The sequence below is a fragment of the Oryctolagus cuniculus genome, chromosome 11 (genome assembly GCF_051225735.1).
Source record: "Oryctolagus cuniculus isolate XC-2025 breed Fujian yellow rabbit chromosome 11, ASM5122573v1, whole genome shotgun sequence".
Classification (NCBI taxonomy): domain Eukaryota; kingdom Metazoa; phylum Chordata; class Mammalia; order Lagomorpha; family Leporidae; genus Oryctolagus; species Oryctolagus cuniculus.
The window spans coordinates 10,012,993-10,036,465 of NC_142877.1; the positions used below are offsets into that span (position 1 = coordinate 10,012,993).

Below are 23,473 nucleotides of genomic sequence, written 5' to 3' on the forward strand. Positions count from 1 at the left end.
GCCGCGACTGGGGCAGCTCTCTGAGGAGGGAACTTTTGGGCTGAGACCCTGTCTGAGGGGGAGAAGGAGCCACCTAGTGAGAGACTGGGGGGGTGGATGTGGGGAGCAGTCCTGCGGAGCTTGGTTGTCTAAGATTCTGAAGAAGAAACCTGATCTAACGGAAAGGGCAGGCCCAGCAGCCAGCAGTTTTCAGTCCTGCCTCTGTCCCTCACTTGCTGTGCAACCCACCAAAAAGTGCCTCGCCCCCTCTGGGCTTTATTTCATGAACTGAATACTGAGGGCTCTCCTGACAACCAGGCCCTAGCAGCTGTTCCACTGCTCCCGGGGCATTTGGCAGGACGACTGCAAAGGCCAGGCCAAGCTGTCTCAAAGCTTTAAGCAAAAGGACAAATGGCCGAGAAGCAGAGTCCATCAGGGCCCTGCCCTCCAGGGCTGGGCTGAGGCCGGGGAGAGCTGAGGCTCTCGGGCTCCGGCAGCTTTGCTGCTGCGAAATGAAGACATTCAGCTGTCTCCTTCCCCTCTCTGCAGGAACAAAACAAGGTGGCAAACGCCCAGAGAACTCGCTCAGCTGTCGGCAGTGCTCCGACTGGCTGCAGCCTCGGAAATAAATGGTCCCGTCAGCTGCCGAGGAGGGTGAGCTCAGGATTTCAGATGGAAATGAAATAAGAGGGAACACAGCCCAGAAGCAACGCAAAGGAACACGAGGGGACTGAAATCTTCCACTGCAGCAAGACAGATGCTCCGAGTGCTGCAACGAGGCGCTGACCTCCAGGAAGGGGACGCGGGAATGCGCTCATGCCTGGGAGCCGGCTGCTGGGCCCTGCGCTCCTGCGAGCCGCGGGTTCCTGGGGGGTCCTGGCCCCAGCTGGCAGGCCCTCTGTTTTCTTGTCTTCCTCACCCCCACCCCATCCCCCACGTGTGCTACAGCCTCGCGCTCCCGTGGGATCCAACAGCCCGCAGTCACAGACCCACAGGCCGGCTCGCTCCACCCCGAGCCAAGGACAGACGGCCTGAAGCCCGACATGAGACTCCCGGCGGGAGGGGCCGTGACGATCGCAGGGGATGAGGCAGGCAGAGAAGCAGGCAGCCTCACTTGGAGGCTGGAGGGAGACAGCAATAGCACAAAGCAGCATCCCCCAGTGCCCCATCCTGCTGTCCAGTTCCAGCTGTGCAACCCAGCAACTCATTTACCACAGCCTCATTGCCCTTGGCCCCAAATCAGGGGTAATGATAGACCCTGCCCTTGGGGTGGGCTAAATAAAATGCAATATTGTTAGACTCCTTTTTTTAAGATTTATTTATTTATTTGAAAAGCAGAGTTAGAGAGAGAGAGAGAGAGAGAGAGGTCTTCCATCCTCTGGTTCACTCCCCAGAAGGCTGCAACAACCAGAGCTGGGCCAATCCGAAGCCAGGAGCCAGGAGCTTCCTCCGGGTCTCCTGCGTGGGTGCAGGGACCCAAGCATTTGGGCCATCTTCTACTGCTTTCCCAGGCCATAACAGGGAGCTGGATCAGAAGTGGAACAGCTGGGACTTGAACCGGTGCCCATATGGGATGCCAGCACCGCAGGCGGCGGCTTCACCTGCTATGCGACAGGGCCGGACCCCAAGATTCTTTTCATTTTTATAAACGTATAGCTCCACGTGTACAGAGAAGTCCATATACAGCAGCCAAACATCCCACCAAGTCAAAGACCCTGTCCGTGTCCATGAGCGGGACTCACAGCCAGCACACGCCTGCCTGCCTGCCCTCTCTCCTCCACCTAACAAGCTTGGCTCCCACACACCCTTTCCCACTCCCCCTGTGGGAGGCGGGCTCTCCTGAGCCATCACTAAGGAAGAGGAAAGTTAAAGAAAGGCGGGTAGAGGTGTAAAATCTCAAGGGGCTGTAGGGGCCAGGCAGGGAGTAAAGGGAGTCCTGTGCCCTGGGCTAAGGAGAGAGGAGGATTGCCGCAAAGGGCGGAGCCCACTCCCCACTTAAAGGCAGACGCTGCTGCTGGCTCCAGCCCATTGTTGCCAGGCAGGGATGCAGGCTCAATGCTGGCACGTGTACGTTCTCAAGGGAAGCCAGAAATCCAGATTTTTATGTGAAAATCTCAACGTTCAAAAACTGACACATGGAAGGTATGGCAGACGTGTCTGCTTGCACCCTGAGAAAAGGGATCCCCCCACCCCTCACTCCCTCCCTCTCCGCCCCAGCTTTACGGACCACCAGGCAGGGGCTGTCTCCCAGGCAAAGCCAGAACACTCCGGCTGGCAGACCACAGGAAGTCTAGACAGAGCTTAACACCGCGCCTGCCGGCAGAGCGCCTCTCCGCAGATAAAGGCTGGGGGGGTGGGGGGTGGGGGGGTGTCTCCGAGGGCTGGAGCCCCGAGCCAAAGCTGAACGCAGGGGAGGAGGCGGGCTTAGAAACAGGCTTTGAGGGGAGTCAGGACCAGGAAAAGCTGGAGCAAACAGCGCCCGCCCGGGGATGGAGGGAGACAGGGAGGGGGGCGCTGAGCGCGCTCAGCCTGCAGCCCCGCAGCACTCCGGAGGAGGATTCTATCCGGAAGCTGCCCGCGCTCTGCTCCAGGCAGGCGGCATCTGCAGACCGCAGCGAGCCCGCAGGCTTCCTCCCGGGAGGAGGGACCCGCACAGCGCTCCCGGGCTGGGCTCTTCTGACCTGGGTGTCCTGCGCCCATGCACACCTCTCAGCACGCAGATCTGCCCACGGGCAGCCTCCTGGAACCGAAAGCAAGCTCCATAGCGCCGGAAACGCGTCTTGTACCCCGACTGCTTGCTCGGTGCTTGGCACATAGAAGCTTCTGGAAGAATGTTCATTGAATGAACTGGTGGATGAAACCAAAGGAGCAAGACATTAAAGAACAGGGGGCCTGATCACACTTCCGGGATGCAATGCTTGCCCAGGACCGGGAAAATGAGGTTTTCGCGCACACCACACACAGCAGTCACAGAGTTTGTGTCCAGAGGAACTCCTCACACAGGGGCCAGGAAATGGACAGAGAGTGACCCCTACAATGGCCAGGGTTAGCAAGGCCTAAAATGGCCCCAGCACCTCCAGGAGGTGGACACGGGGCCCCATCTGTTAGAGCGCTAGTGGGCATCTTGGATCATTCCAGAACCAGGGTCACATGGAGCCCCTTCCCCAGATAGTGGTGCAACTGAGAGGCTCCGAGTGCCCAGGGACTTGGGCGGCACAGCCTGGATCAGAACCCAGGTCCCCTGACTCCCAGTCCAGAGGTCTCTGCAAAGACCCCCAGGCCAGAGCTGGAGTGAGGTAGTTGGGCTGCACCAAAAAATCCAGTAATCAAGTTCAACAACACTTTGATACAATATTTTAAAAAATCAAAATTAGTGCAAAAATTTCAGGATGCACCAATATCACATTTTAAAAGACTGTTTTTTTCTGTGCCCCAGCCACACCCACTGCATCCGGATACCAGTGGGGACCAGGAGTCTTGAGGGGACGATGGGCTGAGTCCCGAAGGGACCGGGCGTGAGGCGCTCCAGGAGACAGGACTGCAGGCGGAGGATGTGGCTTGGAGAAGGGCAGGCCCAGCAGGGGGCCCGCACCCCGCAGACCCCCTCGAGATGGTCTGCCAGAACGGCCAACTCTGAGCACAGAAAATCCCTCCCCTTTGCCTCCATCCCTGACCAAAGCGAAGCCGTCTCCAGGCAAGGAGTGGACCAAACCTTCGTACAGCTCGGGACAACCCTGCCTGCCCTGGAAAACAACCCCAGGCTTTACGACTTCCTGACAGCGGGCTATGAATGGGAAGGACAGCACAGGCTCCGGGCAGACAGTGCCTTCCTTTTAAGGCGTTTCCTCGCGCGGCCGCGCTACCTTCCCCTCCCGCCCCGCCCGGGGACCTGGGGCTCCGGCAGGCCTGGGGTCAGACCCAGAGTTGCCATTTACCATGGGACCCAGGCAGCTGGTCAGGAGGACAGGTCACCAGCTGCAGCTTCCAGGGCCCTGGCAGGACCTCAAACGCCGCGCTGAGGCGTGCAACACAGGTGCAGGTACGCGTTGGGGCGTGACCAGCACGAGCTGGCAAGCCGCTCGGTGAAGGACGTGGCCAGATCTCCCCTGGGTCTCACAAGAAAAGCTTCATGTGAAATCTCATGGTTTTTGAAGGCTGCCAAGTAACTTTTTTTAAAATTTATTTAACCTGATAGGGACAAATAAAACAGCTCTGCATGCCCGAGCCCACTGACTGGCTCAGTTTGTCACCTGATGACTACAAAGCCCCATGCCCGCCTGGCACCCAGGAAGTGCTCAGTGAGCACCCAAGGCTCCTGTCTTGCCAGAAAGCTTTCCCAGGCGTCCCCAGCCAGGGGAAGGGCTGCTTCTCAAAGGGAAGAGACTGGGAGAGAGGAGCAGAACATGCAGGAGGCTCCGAGGGAGGGAGGAACCAGAGACAGGATTCCTTAAAAGGCGCTGGGAGAATTTTATTGGACATTGTTTAGCACAGTCAAGGACAGCAGGCTGTGATTTGACTCCGGGTGTAGCGGGTGAGTCCGCGTGTAGGCGGGAGGTAGACAGGCGGGAGGCACACATCACCCTGGCTGACAGTCTCCAGGCTGTAGGCCAGGTCTCCTGTCCACACGGCACGCCATCATTAAACTGAAGTGCCCAGCACTCTGACAGGCACAGCGCCCGGGGATAGCTCCTGGCCACAGCCCGTGAGGACCGGGTGCTGGCGGGGCGCCCCTTGGATGTGAGCTCATGAGGCTCTGAGATCAGACCCAGCTGGGTTGGCATTCAAGGCCCCAGTACCAAAGTGTAGCCCCCAACCAGCAGCAGCAGCCTCGCGGGGTGCTTCCCAGATGATGCGACAGGCGGATCGGTTCCACAGGGCTGCCCTCCGTTCCTCCTGCAAATACTTAAGAAGCCTGCCCTGAACGTGCCCAGCAGTGCGCAAGGTGCTGGTGGGAGGGCAGCCGGCACAGCCCTGGCTCTGGTGGAGCCTGAAGTCCAGGAGGGATGCAGATAACAGGCGAAAAAGACAGCGATGGGGGCTGGCGCTGTGGTATAGTGGGTAAAGCTGCTGCCTGTGGCACCGGCTCGAGTGGTGGGCACTTGTTGGAGTCCCAGCTGCTCCGCTTCTGATCCAGCTCCCTGCTAACGGCCTGGGAATGCGGCAGAGGATGGCCCAAGTGCTTGAGCCCCTGCACCCAAGTGAGAGACCTGGAACAAGCGCCTGTCTCTTGGCTTCAGCCTGGCCCAGCCCCCGCCTTTGATGCCATTTGGAGAGTGAACCAGCAGATAAAAGATCTCCCCCCCCCCGCCCTGTAACTCTGCCTTTCAAATAAAGAAATGCCCACAAGAGTGGGGTTTATCAGCCTACAACCCAGGGGCCATCCGCCCACCAGAGCCCAGGACTACGTGGCCCTGTCTGCTCCCCAGGGGCCATCCGCCCACCAGAGCCCAGGGTTACGTGGCCCTGTCCGCTCCCCAGGGGCCATCTGACCACCAGAGCCCAGGGCTACGTGGCCCTGTCTGCTCCCCAGTACTGCTGCTGGGCCTCCTTGTTGTTCCTCCAGCCCGACTCCCTCTGCTTCTTCAGGCTCAAGGTCACAGTCACCTCCCCAGAGAGTCTTCCCTGGTCACTCTCCCTCCCCTGCCCTCTCTCCTCTGCCCCCGCCTCTGCCTGCCCTGCTCACAGGCAGCAATCAGGCCCCTTTGTTTCTCCCAGCTCTGCCTACCCCCTTGTCCCAAAATGGGAGTCCTGGGGGGACTGGTTTCCATGGCCTCCCCAGCACTGCTGAGCTGGTGTTTGCTGAATCAATGAACGACCCCAGGTGGCTTTCTGAGAGCTAACCCTACCCCTCTTTCTCTGCGTGAAACCCAGCAAGAGTGGTCGCCCCCAACTTAACAGCCTGCTCCCAGCTCCCACCGAGGAAGCAGCAGGCTCTGCCCCCCCCCCCCTTCTTGATGGTGAGAACAGGCTGTGAAACAAAGGGCGAGAGGGCTGGAGGCTCGAGGCAAGCGCCCCCACCCAGCCCCGCTTCGCGCCACTCCCACCAATTCCAACCCAACGCGGCACTCTGGGCCGGCCGCCTGTGCGCCGGGTACGGGAGCCGGGTGACGCTTCGGCTCGGGGCTTGCGGACGACAGGACAGAGGCGACTCCCGACCGAGGCACACCTTGGACCTGGAAGAAAAGTTACCTGGCACGGCTCGTGCTGTCCCTAAGCAGTTGACGCAGCACGGCGCGTGCAGCCCCCGGGGCCACAGAGGCAAGAGAGACCAAGGGCCACGGTGCCCTTCCGTGGAGTGCGCAGAAAAGGGTAAGACTCGGCGTGTGTGGCCCCCCAGGAGCCGCGATGGTGGGCACTTTAAGGACCGGGCACCCAGGGCAGCGGTGCGCGGGCCCCGGACAACCTCGCACTTAAACCGCCCCGAGGGAAAGGAGGTGACGCAGCGCGAGACCCCACCAGGCGGCAGCGCCCGCGCACAGACCCAGGACTGGAGCGCACAGGGACTTGAAAAGCCGGCGCGGGCGGACAGAGGAGCAGCGGCGCGCGGGGCGGCTGGGGAGGGCAGCCGGGACGGGAAGGGCCAGGGGACGGCGATGGTTGAGGGCTTTGCTCGCGCGGCCCAGGCACACGCGATCCGAGCCCTGGGGCCCCCGAGCCGAGCGCCAGGGCACGCGGTGTGGCGGCGCTCGCTGCCGCCCGCCCACTCCCCGCCCCGCGCACAGTCCCCTCCCTCGATCCCGCCTCCCGCCCCGACTCCCTCCCTGCGCGGGTGCCGCGCCGCGCTCCCGGCGCACTCCGAGCCCGGTGGGGACCTGGACGCGGAGGCGGGGCGGCCCTGGGCCCGAGTGCGGGAACGGAGCCCGGCCTCGGGGCCCAAGTTTGGCTTCGGCTCCTGGAGGCCCCCGCGGGCGTCTCGGACGCCTGCAGTTCCCGCCCGCGTCCTCGTCCCGGACTCGCCGGCTGCCGGGGGACCGAAGCCACGGCCCGGCCAACTCCAAGGCGGGGACGCCGCGACGGGAACTTGAGGTGGGAACTTTGCGCTCCGCAGCCTCGCCGGGCGGACCGGACCCCGCGCCTGCAAACTCGGGCGCGGGGGAGCTGCACGTGGTGTGGCGCGGACTCCGCTGCGGGGATCTTGAAATCCGCCTGCAGGGAGCCTCGGTAGGCTGAGAACCCGGGAGCAGCCGCGGGTGGCAGCGTGGAGCGCGCTCGCCAACGCACAGTGCGGGTCCGGCCTCGGGTCTTCCCCCGGGATGCGGGATACTTAATGCGGGACGTTCTCCCGCGTGCCCCGGCGGGGGCCGCATCCTGATTGCGGGCAGAAGCGAGGCGGGGATGGGGAGTGGGCGGCGGGGGACGTCTGTCACTTGTGCATTCGCCTCATCGTGAGGCACTGGGCGGTGCATCCAGCCCAGTGGGCCCTGGCCGGCGTTCTCGGACCGTGAACTCCACGAGCGTCTCTGAGTGCCTGCTGTACCTTGGGAATACCGATGCCCCAGTATCTGACAGAGAAGGCGGTGGTCTCAGCCTCAGGGACGCCATCCCAAAGGGGACGCAGCCTGGGTGCACTGGAGCCTTTGGATGGGGAAGGAAAGAGTTGGTTCATTCGTTCGTTCATTCATTCATGCCTTGACAAAAGATCCGGGGAGCACCTGCTATGGGCGACTCGCCCTACCAAGTGCTCCACAAGCTTTTGTTTAGCAAACATCCGCTGTTCTGGGGAGGGATCGGTGAACCAGAGGGGGGGGTGGGTGCAGCCTTCCCGCAGCCTGGACAAGGTAGCCATTAAGACCCAGGCCCTCCCTTGGGAGGTCACAGTCTGCTTGGGCAGCCGCCCCTGCAGGCCCTGTGAGCAGCTCCTGGCTGGATTGGGTTTTGGATGGAAAGGGAAGGTCTTGATAAAGCTCCATAGGGGAGGGTGGTAATGGGGTAGGGGGTGATGAGCATCAATCTCCCAGTCCTGGGGGGGGGGGGCGGGCTCCCGCCAGTGGGGGTTGCAGTGGACTGTCCACTCGGCAGGATTTTCTTAAGCGCTTGCTCTTCTTAAGCACCTACAGGGTGCCAGGCACCCAAGGTACCCAGGTGGATGTGCTGACACCTGAGATAGTGCAGGGGAAGCGGGGTGGGGGGGGGACAGGAACTGGGCTGATTCATCGCGGGGAGCAGGGGGGGCTGCTTCTGTCAATCTCAGGAGACTTTGATGTGCTAGGCTGTCTCTGACACCCCACGCACAGCTGCAGGGGGCTCAGGGGCACGTGGGGCAGGTCCAGGGGTGGGGTCAGGGACTGGCAACTGACCAGAGTGTGCCACCTCTCTTGGGTGGATCTCTCTGGCTTGCTAGCCCGGAGCCCTACCAGAGGCACCTGCTGAGTGGAAAGGGAGGAAAGGTTTGAAAGACGGGCGTGAGTTGTGGCCCCTGGGGACGGCCCGTTCCAGCAGAAAAATGTCTGCTGTGGGGCACGCTCCAAACCTGGAGGGAACTGTGCGTGCACTGGAAATCAGACAGCCCCCGGTCCATCTCTTGAGACCTGGGGATCCAGGCTGCGGGTGCCCTGGAAGCGAACTGGGCAGCTCAGGGAGCCCCTCTAAGCAGACACACAGCTGGGCTCCGGGAACAGAAGCACAGCGTGTGTCCTGGACACGGGGCCATGTCCCTCCCCACCCCAGGACTAAGGGCTTCACCCCGGGACCCCTGCAGCGCGTCCTGGCTGGGCTCCATTCTCCATGTCCTTTCCAAATAGGTGGTACAGAGTCAGCACCTCCGGGTGCCAGCGGTATGGAGGCCTGGGACTCTGTTCTTGGTTGATTCATTAAACCTGGAAATGGAGTTCTTGGGTAGAAAACATGGCTGGCCAACCCCGTCTACATAGAGTTGCTGGATGCTGGCGCCCCGTCGCTGCCGGCCGGCTTCATGACCATCCCCACAGTGGGAACACACAGTGGATTTGCTCCAGGTAGGGGCTGACGTGGGCCCAGGATTGCCCCCTGCTCCATGGCGATTTTCCCCTCGGACCTGCATCTCCCCAGGCCGGCGGCAGCTTCAAGCGCATTCCACTCCTGAGCAAGTGCCCCCCTTCCTGCTCTGCCAAGGTCCCGGCTGTCCCCCTCCCCAAAGCCTGGTCTTCTGCTTACACCTGAGTTCCCAGATTCTGGGCTACAAGGAGACAGACAGGCTCAACTCCTGGCTGCAGCCCGCACACATCTCCCGGCTGACGGCACACGTGTGTTTCCTGTGACTTTGCCAGCAGCAGGGGGCCGGGGCCCCAGAGGCAGCCTGTCTTTTGTATGGGAGGGCTCTGGCTCTTCTCATCCCGGGCAGGTAAGAGATGGAGGGAAGAGCACAGCTCCTAGCACTTAACACCCCCCAGGGGCGTGGCCCTAGTTTCCAGGAAGCCGGGCTGAAGCCCAGGATGATTGGATTGTGTCGAGGACGGACGGCCAGTGGCTGAGGAAGACAGATTGCCCACGCGGGCGCAGCAGCTCGTGGAGGCCCGGCAGGCCAGGACCTGGGCCAGGCTAATGGCTGGATCTGTTTTGATTAACGATTTAATTGGGGATTAATTCAGCATGACCCGCCTCTGAGTCAGCGCAGCCAGGAGCCCTAATCCTGACAGATGGAGCTGCCCTGGCCATGAGGCGTGCAGGGCACGGGAGAGCAGGTGGAGGGAGGCGGATTGGGACCCCTGGCCGGAGTTAGGCGGTGACACAGGTGCAGGAGGAGGAACCCACAGCATCAGGGAGCACAGGTTCCTTGGCAGGGAGGAGGTTCCCTTCAGCCTGTGTCAGCGCACATTTGTCCCCGTAGAGACCCAGGGTCAGAAGTCCAAATGGGCTCAGACCAAGGCGTCTTCTCGGGCAGGAGCCGTCCCCTGGCTCCCGCAGCATGGAGAGGCCGGGCTGCTGCCTGGGCTTCCCTCCCCACATCCCCTTCCCAGAGGCCCAAGTGGCGACGGAAAGTTGAACAAGAGGAGAGCTTCTGTTGATTTCTCCCACTGCAGAACAGGGATGAGCATGTGCCCCACGTCCCCCGGCCTGGGCAGTCACCTGCTCCCCTCCATCCCCAAAGACGGCTCAAGAACGTGTCCACAGAGAATAGACTAGAGACCCCGCCCCTGGCTCGGAGCAGGTGGCAGAGACATCACCCCCACCACCAGGAGGAGCGAGTGGTCCCAGGAGGCTGAGGAATGCAGGCTCAGAGCTGTGGCGTGGAGGCCCACAGACCCTGGCTGGAGTCTGCTTTGTGTTGTCGCTTCATGGAGCCTTGATTTCCTCATCTGTAAAATGGGGGCATTTGTGATGGTGCCCGGCCTTCAGGGTGCGCCGTCGGCTCACGCACGGTGCTCACGCCTGGTGAGTGCGCCTGCCAGCGAGGCTGTGGTTGTTGTGATTGATAACACCTGCAGGTCACACTGCAGCAGGCCCTCTCAGAAGACGCCCGAGCGCCCCCCGTCGGAAGCCGTGAGCAGCAGACAGGAGGAGCAGAGTTGAGCGAGGCCAGCAGTTTGTTGAAAGCCTGGAGGGAGCCCAAGCAGTAGTTTAGCAGCCGAGACGAAGGCAGGATGGTTTCCAGCTCTCTGTGCTGTCCTCGATGGGATGTGGCTACAGAGGCAGGCAGTCAGCGGACCTCCCGCAGCCCTGGGAGGGCGGCACGATCATGCTCAACTTGCAGGGGACGAAACGGAGCCAGGGACACGTGGCAGCAGAAGGCCGGCTCAGGTCACAGAGGTGACCCCTCCCCGCCCCATCACACCTGCTGGCTGGCCTCGTGGGCGGGGTGGGGGGGCTGCCATCCAGACCTCCCAGGGCTATGCCATCACTTACCTCTGGAATGTGCACTCTGCCCTGGGCGGGAGCTTGTGAGAAAGGAGGAGAAGTCAGATGGGGAGTTGGGGAGGGGGGTAGGTGGGGAGGAGGGGGAGAGGGTGGATGGAGAGTGGGGGAGGAGTTGGGTGGGGAGGAGGGGCTCCTCTGGCTCATCCAGGAGAAGGCGATGAGGGCAGCCTCTGCAGAAGGTGCCTCTCACCAGCCACAAGGGTGCAGCTGCCCCTAGAAAGCTCTTCCACGCAGTGGTACCCACAGAGCCTTCCAGAGCCCCAGGGGACTGAGAAGTGGCGCGGAGGACAGGGACTCCTGCCAGTGCCCAGAGCGGCTCTTGCACCTGCAGCCCCTGGGGCATCGCTAGCCGCCTCCCTTTTCTCTGGAACCTTCGAGTCCTAAGAACCTCTGCAGGGGGCTTTGGAAATGCTGGCTCCTGGGATGCTGGGTGAGGCGGTCTGAGGAGGACCCCAGGAATCCAGACCCCTGCAGAGCCCACGGGGCCGGGTGGGTGTTGGTTCCGTGTGCTGCGTGTTTCCATTTGAGCCTGCATACAGCTCAGGGTGGTGAGAGCCACGCCCCTCCCCCAGCCCTCTCCCTCCCTGCCCGCGCCCAGCTGGCCTGTCTCTCTCTTTCCTCCTCTGTGCAGTCCCCTGCTCTTCCATGCACCGTCCTAGAGATCCTTCAGCGCTTCCGTCCTCGTGGGAACCGCGACGTTGTGTGTGTTCATTTGCATAAACGGCATAGTGCTATAGCTTCTCTCTTTCCACTCAGCACCACGTTTTAAAGACCAAGACGTGTTGCTAAACCTACATCTTGTTCACTGCTTCAATCTGCAGGATTCCGCCATCTGTATCTGTCACAACTCGCTTATCCATTCCCTGGGGGCAGACACGAGGGGACCCCTCCCCCAAGTGCCACAAGCTACACAGGACACACGTTCTTGTGCCTTGTTCCTCTGTAAGTGATGTATTGCCGACAGCGTCTTCTGCAGCCCTGGGGTTCCTGGGACCTGCGGAAGACAGCTTGCATTCATCCCAGCTTTCCCAGCCCCCAGCCATGCGCTCTGGACGTCAGACAATGCTGGGTTCGGGTCTCAGTGGGTCAGATCAGAGAATGAGGCACTGTTGTGGCTGGTGGGGGTGGGGGTGTGGATGAGACCCTCATAGCTAATAATACGGAAGCATCTGTTGAAAGTTCACCGTGTGCCAGGCATGGGGCAAGCGTGTCACTGTGTCGCTTGCTTTCATCCTCGCCTTCATTGAAGGGGGCAAGAGCTATTCTCATCCCCATTTTATGGATGAAGAAACTGAGTCACAAAGGTGAGACAGGTCTTGAGCCCAATAGCACGGGGCCTTCTGCCTCCCCCAGACTGAGAAGCGCCAACCCCACCAGCGCTGCACGCCTCTCCTGCTGGAGTGAATGGCCTCTGGTGGGGGCTCCATGACCCGCGCTGGCCGTCTCACAGTGCTGGGGGCCGGAGGGTTGAAATGGTCCCATCGGGCTGAAGAGGCTGCCACCTTCCTGTCTCCGCATTCAAAGCCAGGGACAGAGTCCTTCTCACTCTGACCACGTGGAGGGATGCCTGCAGGGGTCGGGCACCGAGATAACCCAGGTGATCTCCCGGCCTCAGAGTCAGCTGCCCGGCAACCTGAATTCCCTGGGTAACCATGGTCCTCGCAGGTCCCAGGGATTAGGGTTGCTTTGCCTACCCAGTCCCTCCAGGGGCGCGTGCCTGCGCTGATCACCTGGGCCTGCTGTGGACCCAGCCTCAGCAGTGGCACCAGTCAGACCCCTGCTGCTGGGCTTCACCCAGCCAGGTCACAGCTACACACATGTACTCACACACATGCACACATACATATGCACACATATATACACACATGCACACATATGCCCACGCTCACACTCATAACACACATACTCACACTCACGCACACGCATATACACACACACTTATAATACACATACACTCATGCACACTCATACTCACACACATACGCACACTCACGAACATGCACACATACACACACTCACACTCATAACACACATGCACACTCACCCATGCACACACTCACACATACACACATACATGTACTCACACTCATAACACACATGCACACACACTCCCACACATGCACACATACATGTACTCACACGCATAACACACATACACTTGTGCACACACATGCACTCACACACACGCGCGCTCACACGCACACACACTCATCAGATCAGCTTTGGTAATCCATTACTCCCATCCCCAGCGAGATGCCTCATCCCTCACCCCACACAGCCGCATAGGCGCTCTTGCAGGGCTCGCCATAGCGCCACCTACCTGTCACCTCCACAAAGGCACCCTGCGATCCTGATCGTCTTCCCCTCACCCGCTGCTCATCCCCCAAGTGTCCCGCCTCCTCTTCACCTGGAATTCGTCCAGGTCTTCACCACCCCCCACCTCCCGGCTCAGCCTCCATCGTCTGTTTCCAGAATGACCGCAGCAGCCCCCAGCCTGGCTGAGACACACTCCCCTAGGTACTGCAGCCGAGGGGCTGGCTCCTTCCTACCCATGGGTCAGCCCTTATCTCCTCCTCCAGGAAGCCCCCCCTGAACCATCCAGCTAGTGCTGTCCGCCCCGTTATCATCCATCTCCATCCATCGCCTTGCCCCGTTCCATCACAGCCCTCACTGCGGCCTCCCTCTTCATGCTGCCTTTGGAGACTGCCCTGGGGAGCCTGCACTCCATCAGGACAGGTGAGGGTTGTCTTGTCCTCCGCCAGCCCGGCACAGGGTCTGGGACAGGGTCTGGCACAGGGTGAGCAGTAACTACTGAATGAATGGATGAGCACTCCCCCAGGACCTCTCATTCCCCCATCGCAGCCCCCTTCTCCAACGGCTTCCTCTTCCTGAGGACTCAAAGGCCCTCGGTGGCAAAGTTCCCAAAAGGCAGCAAGCTCTTAGGACCCACTCTGCCGAGCAGAGAGAGCCCAGGCTTCCCGTGAGGGCCCCGGCTGGCAGGAAGCCGCATCCTCGTGCGGAAGCGTGGACTCTGGGGTCCAGGGAGGCCACGGGACTGTGCCCGTTCCTGGGCAGCACTTCCCTGGGGGATCCTGATCTCACAAGGGGGGGTGTGTGGCATCTTGAGCTCCCGTTGCTGAGCAGGCTACAGAGGGTGGGGGTGAGGGCCGGAGCTTGGCGCAGGGAAGCCGGGAGGGAGGGCCGGAGGGGATGCCGGCCTGAGGCTCCTGGAGCCTTCAGGAGCGATGTGTGGCTTTGCCTCCACCGTCATTCTTGCCAGACAGAGCTGTCTGATTCCCCATCTTTGGTGGCAAAGATAAAGCAGCGAGCAGAGAGGAACGCTCCCGCTAAGAGCAGCGCTGAAGAGAGATTATTCCCACGCCTCTGAGGGATCCTGGCAGGCTTTGCCGGAGGAAATGCGTTCCAATTTTAGGCGAAGTTAAAAACGCTCTGAGCGCTCGAAAATCACAAGCCATCTTTATTTCACACACAGGCGCACCGGAGTTGTCCCAGAGCCGGTCTGTGAAACTGGCTTTCCCCAGAGACGAGTGAGTGGAGGACGGTGGGCTTTTAGGCAGCGTTTTCTGGTGGGGGCCCCGCCAGGAGCCCCTGTTAAAACCCTGCTTCTCATCCCCGCAGCGGGCGGTGGGGGGCGCCCTGTGCCTGTCCACAGCTCCGGTGGACGCTGGGGTAGTGGGGCGGGCTTCCCTTTGGAGCTGATGGGCCTTGGGACGGAACGGAGGATGATGGTTGTTTTAAAACGCCAGCTGCGGCGGCCATTGGAGGGTGAACCAAGGGCAAAAGGAAGACCTTTCTCTCTGTCTCTCTCTCTCACTGTCCACTCTGCCTGTCAAAAAAAAAAAAAAAAAAAAAAAAAAAAAAAGCCCAGCCTCTGATTTTTACCGCTTCTCTCGGCGTCAGCTTAATCCCGGGAACCTCTGTTGCCATAATCCAGAGATCTCTAGCCCCCCTGTGCCTATGGGGCCAAAAAGGGAGGCAGAGTGGGCGTGAGGAAGACAACAGGGAGCCCTGGCGACTGCGGTGGGCTGGAGGGCAGCCATTGCTCAGAAGGCACCGAGCCCAATGTTGCCAGATAATTCTGATTTTTTAAGAAAAGCCAAGAATATGGATTTTTTTGCACAAAATTTCTCAATTTTCGAAAGCTTCTCCAAGCCAAGCAAAATATTTGCTGGATTTGTGGCTGAACCAAAGTCTGTCCCTGAGCTAGTGATGAAGAGGCGCTCTCGATCGCGTCACAAGAGCCCTCGGCTAGGAGAGCTGGCACGAGGGGTCGTGCGAGCCGAGGCTTGGAGCTCAGTCACCTGCGAGTGCCCTCATCAGCAAGAAATGGCCTCCCGGGGGCACTTGTCTGAGCTCTCCCACTGCGGGCCCAGCGGCTCGGAGATGCCCCAGGGAGCCAGCCGCCCGTCCAGTGAAGGAGCCAGGCCAGCAGGGACGCTTCCCGCGTGGGCGGTCGGTGCCAGGGAGACGGAGGCACCACTTGTAAAGGATCGGGTGCTCGGCTTAGCAGGAAGAGCCAAGGAGGGCTTCCTGGAGGAACGGGCATGGCCACTTCGCTCCTGGCTGCTGCTTGACATGAGCAAAGGCAGCTCTGTGTCACGGCTGTGCTGCCTTTGCTCCTGGTCTCCTGTCCGTGGCGAGTGATATCTGCGTCCCACTGAGGGAAACAAGGCAAGGCTGGGAGGACGGAGCGCCTCCCGTGTGCCGGGAACGGCTCTGAGGCACATGACTCACTCAGTCTCTCAGCTATCCTGTGCGAAGGGTCTATGGTTATACCCATTTTACAGATGAGGATGCAGAGGCACATCAAGGCTGTCCAGGCCATGTGGCTCCAAAGTCTTATTTGTAGCCAGCACGTCAGGGCCCCACCCCCTTGGTATCACAGAGTGTGGGGCCAGATTGTCCCCGTCATAGGGGGTGGTCCTCTGTGGCATTCCTGGTTTCTACCCGCTGGATGCCAGTAACGCCCCCCAGTCATGGGCCTGTCCCCTGGGGAACAAATGCTCCTGCTTGGTCTACACTAAACTGCCTTCCCTTGCTAATCAAACCCCAACAGAAAGGTTGGGTTCCTTCTTAAACGGGGACCACGCCGGGTTCCCCACACTGATGCCTACAGAGCAGTGCTCAGAGGTGGATTTGCAAGTGTGAAGTTAGGATTGTGTTTTAATTTATTTCATTTATTTGAAAGACAGAGTGACGCAGAGGGAGGGACAGAGAGAAAGATCTTCCATCTACTGGCTCACTCCCCAAATGGCCACAATGGCCGGGGCTGGGCCAGGCTGAAACCAGGAGCCAGGAACTCCATCTGGGTCTCCCATGTGGACGCAGGGGCCCAAGCGCTGGCGCCGTCTTCCGCTGCCTTCCCAGGCCACAGCAGGGAGTTGGGTCAGAAGCAGAGCAGCCGGGATTGGAGCCGGCTCTGCACTACAGGATGCTGGTGTCACACGTGGCAGCTTAACTCGCTGTGCCCGGTGCTGCCCCCCGTAGTCAGGGTTAGTAAGTGAGTGGCAGCTCGGGCTGCCGTGAGAAAATGCCGCACACCGGGTGGCTTAAACAGCAGGCTTTAGCTTCTCACTGGTCTGGAGGCTGGAAGCTGGGGAGCAGGTGCCTCATGGCCACGTTCTGGGGAGGGCTCCCTTCCAGGATAACAGACCCGATTTCTTGCAGTGGCCTCGCGGGACCCAGAGGGCTCCCTGGTGTCTCTTCCTCTTTTACCACGAGCACCAATGCCGCCATGGCGGCTCCCCTCTCATCCCCTCACCTGAACCTGGCCACCTCCCAAACCCCGCCTCTAAGCCCCTGACACTGGGGGTTAGGGCTTTAGTCTGGGCCAAGACGCACGGGGCAGGGAGGGGGCCAAGGTGGAAGGGGGCAGGGAGAAGAGGAGGGACTTGGCAGTGTCTGCAGAGGGGCACTGGGGGCTCACGGAGGTCTCCCCCGTCTCCCCAGGCCCGAGAGGGATGTGAAGGCCCACAATGACCCTGTTACCGGGAGACAACTCCGACTACGACTACAGCGCCCTGAGCTGTACCTCGGACGCCTCCCTCCACCCGGCCTTCTTCCCGCAGGGCCAACCCATCAAGGGCGTGTTCTACCGCAGGGCCCAGTGCCTGCGGCCCCAGGCGGACCCCCGCCAGCCTAGCCCGCCGGGGGACCGCCGCCGGCAGATCATCATCAACGTGGGGGGCATCAAGTACTCGCTGCCCTGGACCACGCTGGACGAGTTCCCGCTCACGCGGCTGGGCCAGCTCAAGGCCTGCACCAACTTCGACGACATCCTCAACGTGTGCGATGACTACGACGTGACCTGCAACGAGTTCTTCTTCGACCGCAACCCGGGGGCCTTCGGCACCATCCTCACCTTCCTGCGGGCCGGCAAGCTGCGGCTGCTGCGGGAGATGTGCGCGCTGTCCTTCCAGGAGGAGCTGCTCTACTGGGGCATCGCCGAGGACCAGCTGGACGGCTGCTGCAGGCGCCGCTACCTGCAGAAGATCGAGGAGTTCGCCGAGATGGTGGAGCGGGAGGAGGACGACGACCCGCTGGACAGCGACGGCCGCGACAGCGAGGGCCCGGCCCCCGGCGCCGGCCGCCTGGGCCGCTGCATGCGGAGACTGCGCGACATGGTGGAGAGGCCGCACTCGGGGCTGCCGGGCAAGGTGTTCGCCTGCCTGTCGGTGCTCTTTGTCACCGTCACGGCCGTCAACCTCTCGGTCAGCACCTTGCCCAGCCTCAGGGAGGAGGAGGAGCAGGTAAGAGACTCCACGCGGTGAGAGAAGGTGGAGCCCTCTCCCTCGCCTTCATCCCACCCTTGTCCCCTCCTCCAAGAGGCCCGCCCTGACTGCACCCTGGTCTCCCCTGACATGGCGGTGTGCTTGCACGCCTGTTGCTGGCCTCCCTGTTAATATGCAGGTGCCACAGGGCTGTCTGCCACGCCTATCCTGGTGCACCCTCCCCCCAGGCCTGCTCTGTTTTAGAACAGGGTTCAGGGGCTGCTGCTGTGGCATAGTGGGTAAAGCCTCCACCTGCAGTGCCGGCATCCCATATGGTTCGAGTCCCAGCAGCTCCACTTCCGATCCAGCTCTCTGCTGTGGCCTGGGAAAGCAGTAGAAGATGGCCCAGGTCCCCTGGACCTGTGTGTGAGACCTGGAAGAAGCTCCTGGCTCCTGGCTTCAGATCGGCTCAGCTCTGGCCACTGTGGCCATTTAGGGAGTGAACCAGTGGATGGAAGACTTCTCTCTCTCTTTCTCTCTGCCTCTGCGTCTCTGTAACTCTACAATTCAAACAAATAAATCTTAAAAAAAAAAAAAAAAGAAGAAGAAGAAGAAGAAGAACAGAGTTCAGCACAGACAAAGCCCTCAGTCGCTGGCTTGGTTTTGTTTTGTTTTGTTTTTATTTTGCAGGTAGAGTTATAGACAGTGAGAGAGAGAGACAGAGAGAAAGGTCTTCCTTCCATTGGTTCACTCCCCAAATGTCCGCTATGGCCGGCACTGCGCCGATCCGAAGCCAGGAGCCAGGTACTTCTTCCTGGCCTCCCATGCGGGTGCAGGGCCCAAGCACTTGGGTCATCCTCTACTGCACTCCCAGGCCACAGCAGAGAGCTAGACTGGAAGAGGAGCAACCGGGACAGAATCCGGCGCCCATAAGGGATGCCGGTGCCACAGGCGGAGGATTAACCAAGTGAGCCATGGTGCTGGCCCCTTGGTTTTGTTTTTTGTTTTGTTTTGTTTTGTTTTACAGGCAGAGTGGATAGTGAGAGAGAGAGAGAGACAGAGAGAAAGGTCTTCCTTTGCCGTTGGTTCACCCTCCAATGGCCGCCGCGGCCAGCGCGCTGCGGCCAGCGCACCGCGCTGATCCAATGGCAGGAGCCAGGTACTTATCCTGGTCTCCCATGGGGTGCAGGGCCCAAGCACTTGGGCCATCCTCCACTGCACTCCTTGGCCACAACAGAGAGCTGGCCTGGAAGAGGGGCAACCGGGACAGAATCCGGCGCCCCAACCGGGACTAGAACCCGGTGTGCTGGCGCCGCAAGGCGGAGGATTAGCCTAGTGAGCCGCGGCGCCGGCAGTTTTGTTTCAATTAATTAATTTATTTAAAGTTAGAGCATGACAGATAGAGAAAGCTTCTACTCCCTCACCATCCAGCTGCCTGCAAAAGGCTGGAGCTGGGCCAGGCTGCAGCCAGGACCCGGGAGCCAGGACCCAGGAGCCAGGAGCCGGGAGCCAGGAGCCCTCAGAGTCTCCCGTGTGGGTGGCAGGAGCCTAAGTGCCAGAGCCATCACCGCTGCCTCCCAGGGTCACAGTGGCCAGAAGTGGAGTCAGGGGCTGGAGCCGGAGTCAAACCCGGGCACGCCCGTGTGGGACCCAGGTGTCTTGATTGGCATATTTTTTAAAATATTTGAGAGGTAGAGTTACAGAGAAGGAAAGACAGAGAGAGAGGTCTTCCATCTGCTGGTTCCCTCCCCAAATGACCACAATAGCCAGAGCTGGGCCGATCCGAAGCCAGGAGCCAGGAGCTTCTCTCAGGTCTCCCACACGGGTGGGAGCACTTGGGCCATCTTCTACTGCTTTCCCAGGCCATAGCAGAGAGCTGGATCAGAAGAGGAGTAGCCTGGACACGAACCTGTGCCCATATGGGATGCCAGCACCACAGATGAGGCTTAGCCCACTACACCACAGTGCCAGCCCTGATTGGCATCTTAAGCATTAGACTAAGCAGCCGCCCCAGTCACTGGTTGTTGAATGGACAAATGGTGCCATCGAGGCCATGCCGGGCCCTCATGGATGTGACCAGCATTCATCTCACCAGCTCAGTCCTTTCCCAGCCTCCTGAACTCCCTCCTCTAAACAGCCCAGACACGTTTCCTGCGTCTCCAAAGTCATTGTCATTGATCCGGGCACCCGAGAAGCTCTTTGTGTTCAATGAGGGGCTGGGTGTAGACGACTCAGTCTCTGTCTCACTCTGGGGGTGCTCCCTTCTAAGTGCTCAAATAGGAGCCGGGAGCTGGGCTGCCTGCTCTGCCTGCATTTTACCTCCTCAGCAAAGCCCCCAGCAACCTGGGGGGGTGGGAGGGAAGCTCTTACTCCACCTGATAGAGGAGGACACTGGGGCAGAGCAGCCCAGCCAGGTCCACGTCTGTGCCCTTAAACATGGAAGGGCGTGTCTCCAGGCTGGAGACCCAACAGAGCCCCGCAGAAGAACACGGGACCTTCATAAAGCTGACAGGAAATGCGTATTATGAAAGCAAAAGCGCATGCGTGGATTTCAAGAAATGCTGCACCAAAGTAAACATCTTTTAATTCTGCTTCCCACAAACTTTTTGAAGTACCCTCGTGTGATTGGCTCACACAGTGTTTCCCAAAAATCTGGCTTGATTGCCGACATTTAAAAGTCAGGTGTTTTCCATAGAAAAATCCACACTTTTAGCTTCTCTTAAAAACCACCAGGTTGGGCCTCCTGGCCTGTGGTCCTGCACGGGGAGCCCAGTGCACTGGCGCATCCCCTCCAGTTCAGCTGTTGGGTTGGGACCCCTGCCCTGCACGTGGGGGCTCTGGACGCAAGTGTTGGGAAACACTCCAAGGTCTCTTACAAGCGCAGGTTGTATGGGCGTTGGAGAAACAGGTAAGTCGTGAAAACGTAACAAAGATACCATGCCAGCCTGCATTTATTGAGCACTGACTGTGTACCCTACGTGGGCTGTGTGCTGTACGTGTATTCTCTGACTTAACATCAGAAATACCCCACAGGAGGCTGCTCCTGTATGTTATAAAGGAAGTAGCATGAACTTTTTTAAAAAAGATTTATTTATTTATTTGGAAGGCAGAGATAGAGAAGAAGAGAGAGAGAGAGAGATCTTTCATCTGCTGGTTGACTCTCCCAGATGGCCACAACAGCCGGGGCTAGGTCAGGTGGGAGCCAGGAGCCAGGAGCTTCTCCCTGGTCTCCCGCGTGGGTGCAGGGGCCCACGCCCCCGGGCCAGCTTCCGCTGCTGTCACAGCCCACAGAGCATTTTCTTTGTATCAGAGCCGCACAGCACTTACATCAGCCTTTTCCTGCGTACCCGACATCTCCTGCCAGAGACGTGCCATAAAACTGGAGGTTGCCAGCTGCTCTTGAAAGCACAGGCGAGGCAGCCTTAGCCTGGATCGGCCTGGCAGGGGGTGGGGGTGGGGGTGATGGGGGTGCCGAGCACGACCACCAAGCTCTCCAGGGACCCCCCACCCACTTACCCTTTGCCTGCCTGGCCCTGGTGGCCATTGCATTTGCACCCCCATCTGAACCCCATCCAAGGTTCTTCCAGTTCATTCCCAGAGCAGCCAGGCACCGGGCACTTGCTGTGTGCCTGGTTTTTCCAGGCAGCAAACGGCACGCACGAACTTCCCTGCCCCGTGGGGCTGTGACCTCTGCACGGCAGTGGGGGCAGGGGACAAGCAGGAAGCCTGATAAACAGGAACTTACAACACCTGCGAAGGACCAGATGGGGATACAGAAAGTTGGGGTGCAGAGAAAGGTGGGATTTTTTCATCCGAGGGGTCCCAGGCGGTCCTTGTGGATAATGATGACTGAAGCCAGGAGCTGGAGGGAGGGAAGGCAGGAGCCAAGGGGGTGTTTGAGGAGTGGGGGGGGGGGTGTCCAGTGAAGAGGCAGAGTGGCTTGAGTTGGGGGCTAGAGGAATGAGGCGGAAGCCTGCGAGGCTGGAGCAGGGGAGCAGGGGTGGGGGAGGACGTCAGAGAGGTGCTGGATGGACAGACAGCTCAGGACTCCATCCCCCGGGGCCTGAGCAGAGGAGACCCACTTGAGCTCTGGGTGTCCCCCTGGCTGGTGTGATATGGAAAGAGGGCTTTAGGGATGCAGGAGCCCAGGAGGAGGTGACCACAGCTGTGCAGGCGGGCAGGGGCCAGGGACAGAGAGAAGTGGCTTGATGCTGGCAAAAGCTCATGGACAAAAGGAGTTAAAAGACGAAGCACATTTCCCAGGGGGCCCATCGGGAGGTGTGTGAGAGGTGCGGAGGATGAGGCCATGAGGTCTCGTCCCCAGCAACAGGAAGGCACAGGTGGCCTCCTCTAAAGGGGTGACAGGCAACCAGGCAGGTGGGCAGGAGAGACTGGGCGGGGCTCAGACGGGAGGCAGACCGCCCAGGGGCCGCGGTGCGGCTGGAGAAATGAGGCCTGGTGGTGCCCGACGCCCTGGGCCTAGGAGTGAACCTAGCTAGAGCTGCGAGGACCCGCGGCAGGCCGGGGTCACCTGCTGCCCAGGGCAGGGCTCACCGCGAGGCCTCTCCCTCTCCGCCAGGGCCAGTGCTCGCAGATGTGCCGCAACGTGTTCATCGTGGAGTCGGTGTGCGTGGGCTGGTTCTCGCTCGAGTTCTTCCTGCGCTTCATCCAGGCGCCCAGCAAGTTCGCTTTCCTGCGCAGCCCGCTGACGCTCATCGACCTGGTGGCCATCCTGCCCTACTACGTCACCCTGCTGGTGGACGGCGCCGCCGCCGCCGGCCGCCGCAAGCCCGGCGCGGGCAACAGCTACCTGGACAAGGTGGGGCTGGCGCTGCGCGTGCTGCGCGCGCTGCGTATCCTCTACGTGATGCGCCTGGCGCGCCACTCGCTGGGGCTGCAGACGCTGGGGCTCACGGCGCGCCGCTGCACGCGCGAGTTCGGCCTCCTGCTGCTCTTCCTGTGCGTGGCCATCGCGCTCTTCGCCCCGCTCCTCTACGTCGTCGAGAACGAGATGGCCGACAGCCCCGAGTTCACCAGCATCCCCGCCTGCTACTGGTGGGCCGTCATCACCATGACGACCGTGGGCTACGGGGACATGGTCCCCAGGAGCACGCCGGGCCAGGTGGTGGCGCTGAGCAGCATCCTGAGCGGCATCCTGCTCATGGCCTTCCCGGTCACCTCCATCTTCCACACCTTCTCGCGCTCCTACCTGGAACTCAAGCAGGAGCAGGAGCGCGTCCTGTTCCGCAGGGCGCAGTTCCTCATCAAGACCAAGTCGCAGCTCAGCGGCGTGTCCCAGGACAGCGACATCCTGTTCGGAAGCGCCTCCTCCGACGCCAGAGCCCCGCGCTGAGCCCCGGAAAAGCCGCTTCGGAGGGCACCAGGCCCGGGGGGGGGGGGGCGCGCCCGGCCCGCCCCGGCTGCTTTCCCCGCGCGCCCCGCCCCTGCCTGCTGCCCTCACTAAGGACGCGGCTTCTCCTTCCCACCCTGCGACCCCTGCGCCTGGCGAAGGCTGGCTTCGTGGGGCTGCCCGCAGAGAAAAATACAGCAAGAGCAGCGACCTCGCGGCTGCCTGTCCGTGTGTCCGTGTGTCTGTCCTTCTTCGCATGGCCTCCGAGGACAGGAAATTGATAACGGGAGGAAACTCCCTCCCTGGCGCTCTTTTGGAGTCAAGATTCCCAGCGGGGACCTCAGGCGGGGGGCTGCAGGAGAAGGTGTTTCGGGGTCCCGCATAATTGGGGGGCAGTGAGGCTGGGGGGGCAGGCCTCGGGCTGTTGCGGCTCAGGAAGGCCCTGCCTGTCTGGGCCCCCACCTCCCAGCCCTGTCCTCTCCCTTATCCCTCCCATCTTCCCTTCTCTTTTGTGTCTTGACCTTTGCCCCCAGAGGCATCCCAGCAACCTCTTAGCGTTGCTCATGGCAAAGCAAGGTGC

At 60.7% G+C, this 23,473-nt stretch overlaps 1 protein-coding gene across 4 annotated transcripts; it reads left to right on the forward strand.

Annotated features, from left to right (window-relative positions):
• Nucleotides 1–6,046: 6,046 nt before the first annotated feature.
• KCNG1 (potassium voltage-gated channel modifier subfamily G member 1) lies at nt 6,047–23,114 on the forward strand. 4 transcript variants are annotated; one of them, XM_051832634.3, is made up of 4 exons: nt 6,485–7,005; nt 13,392–13,548; nt 16,783–17,582; nt 22,123–23,114. In XM_051832634.3, the coding sequence occupies exons 3-4, from the start codon at nt 16,809–16,811 to the stop codon at nt 22,894–22,896; spliced, it is 1,548 nt and encodes a 515-aa protein (XP_051688594.1). In that variant the 5' UTR covers nt 6,485–7,005; nt 13,392–13,548; nt 16,783–16,808; the 3' UTR covers nt 22,897–23,114. The 4 variants fall into 4 exon arrangements, with proteins under 4 accessions (XP_051688599.1, XP_051688594.1, XP_051688593.1 ...); XM_051832639.3 differs by lacking the exons at nt 6,485–7,005; nt 13,392–13,548 and adding an exon at nt 6,047–6,288; XM_051832633.3 differs by lacking the exon at nt 13,392–13,548 and having other exon boundaries at nt 6,489–7,005.
• The last annotated feature ends 359 nt before the right edge of the window (nt 23,115–23,473 follow it).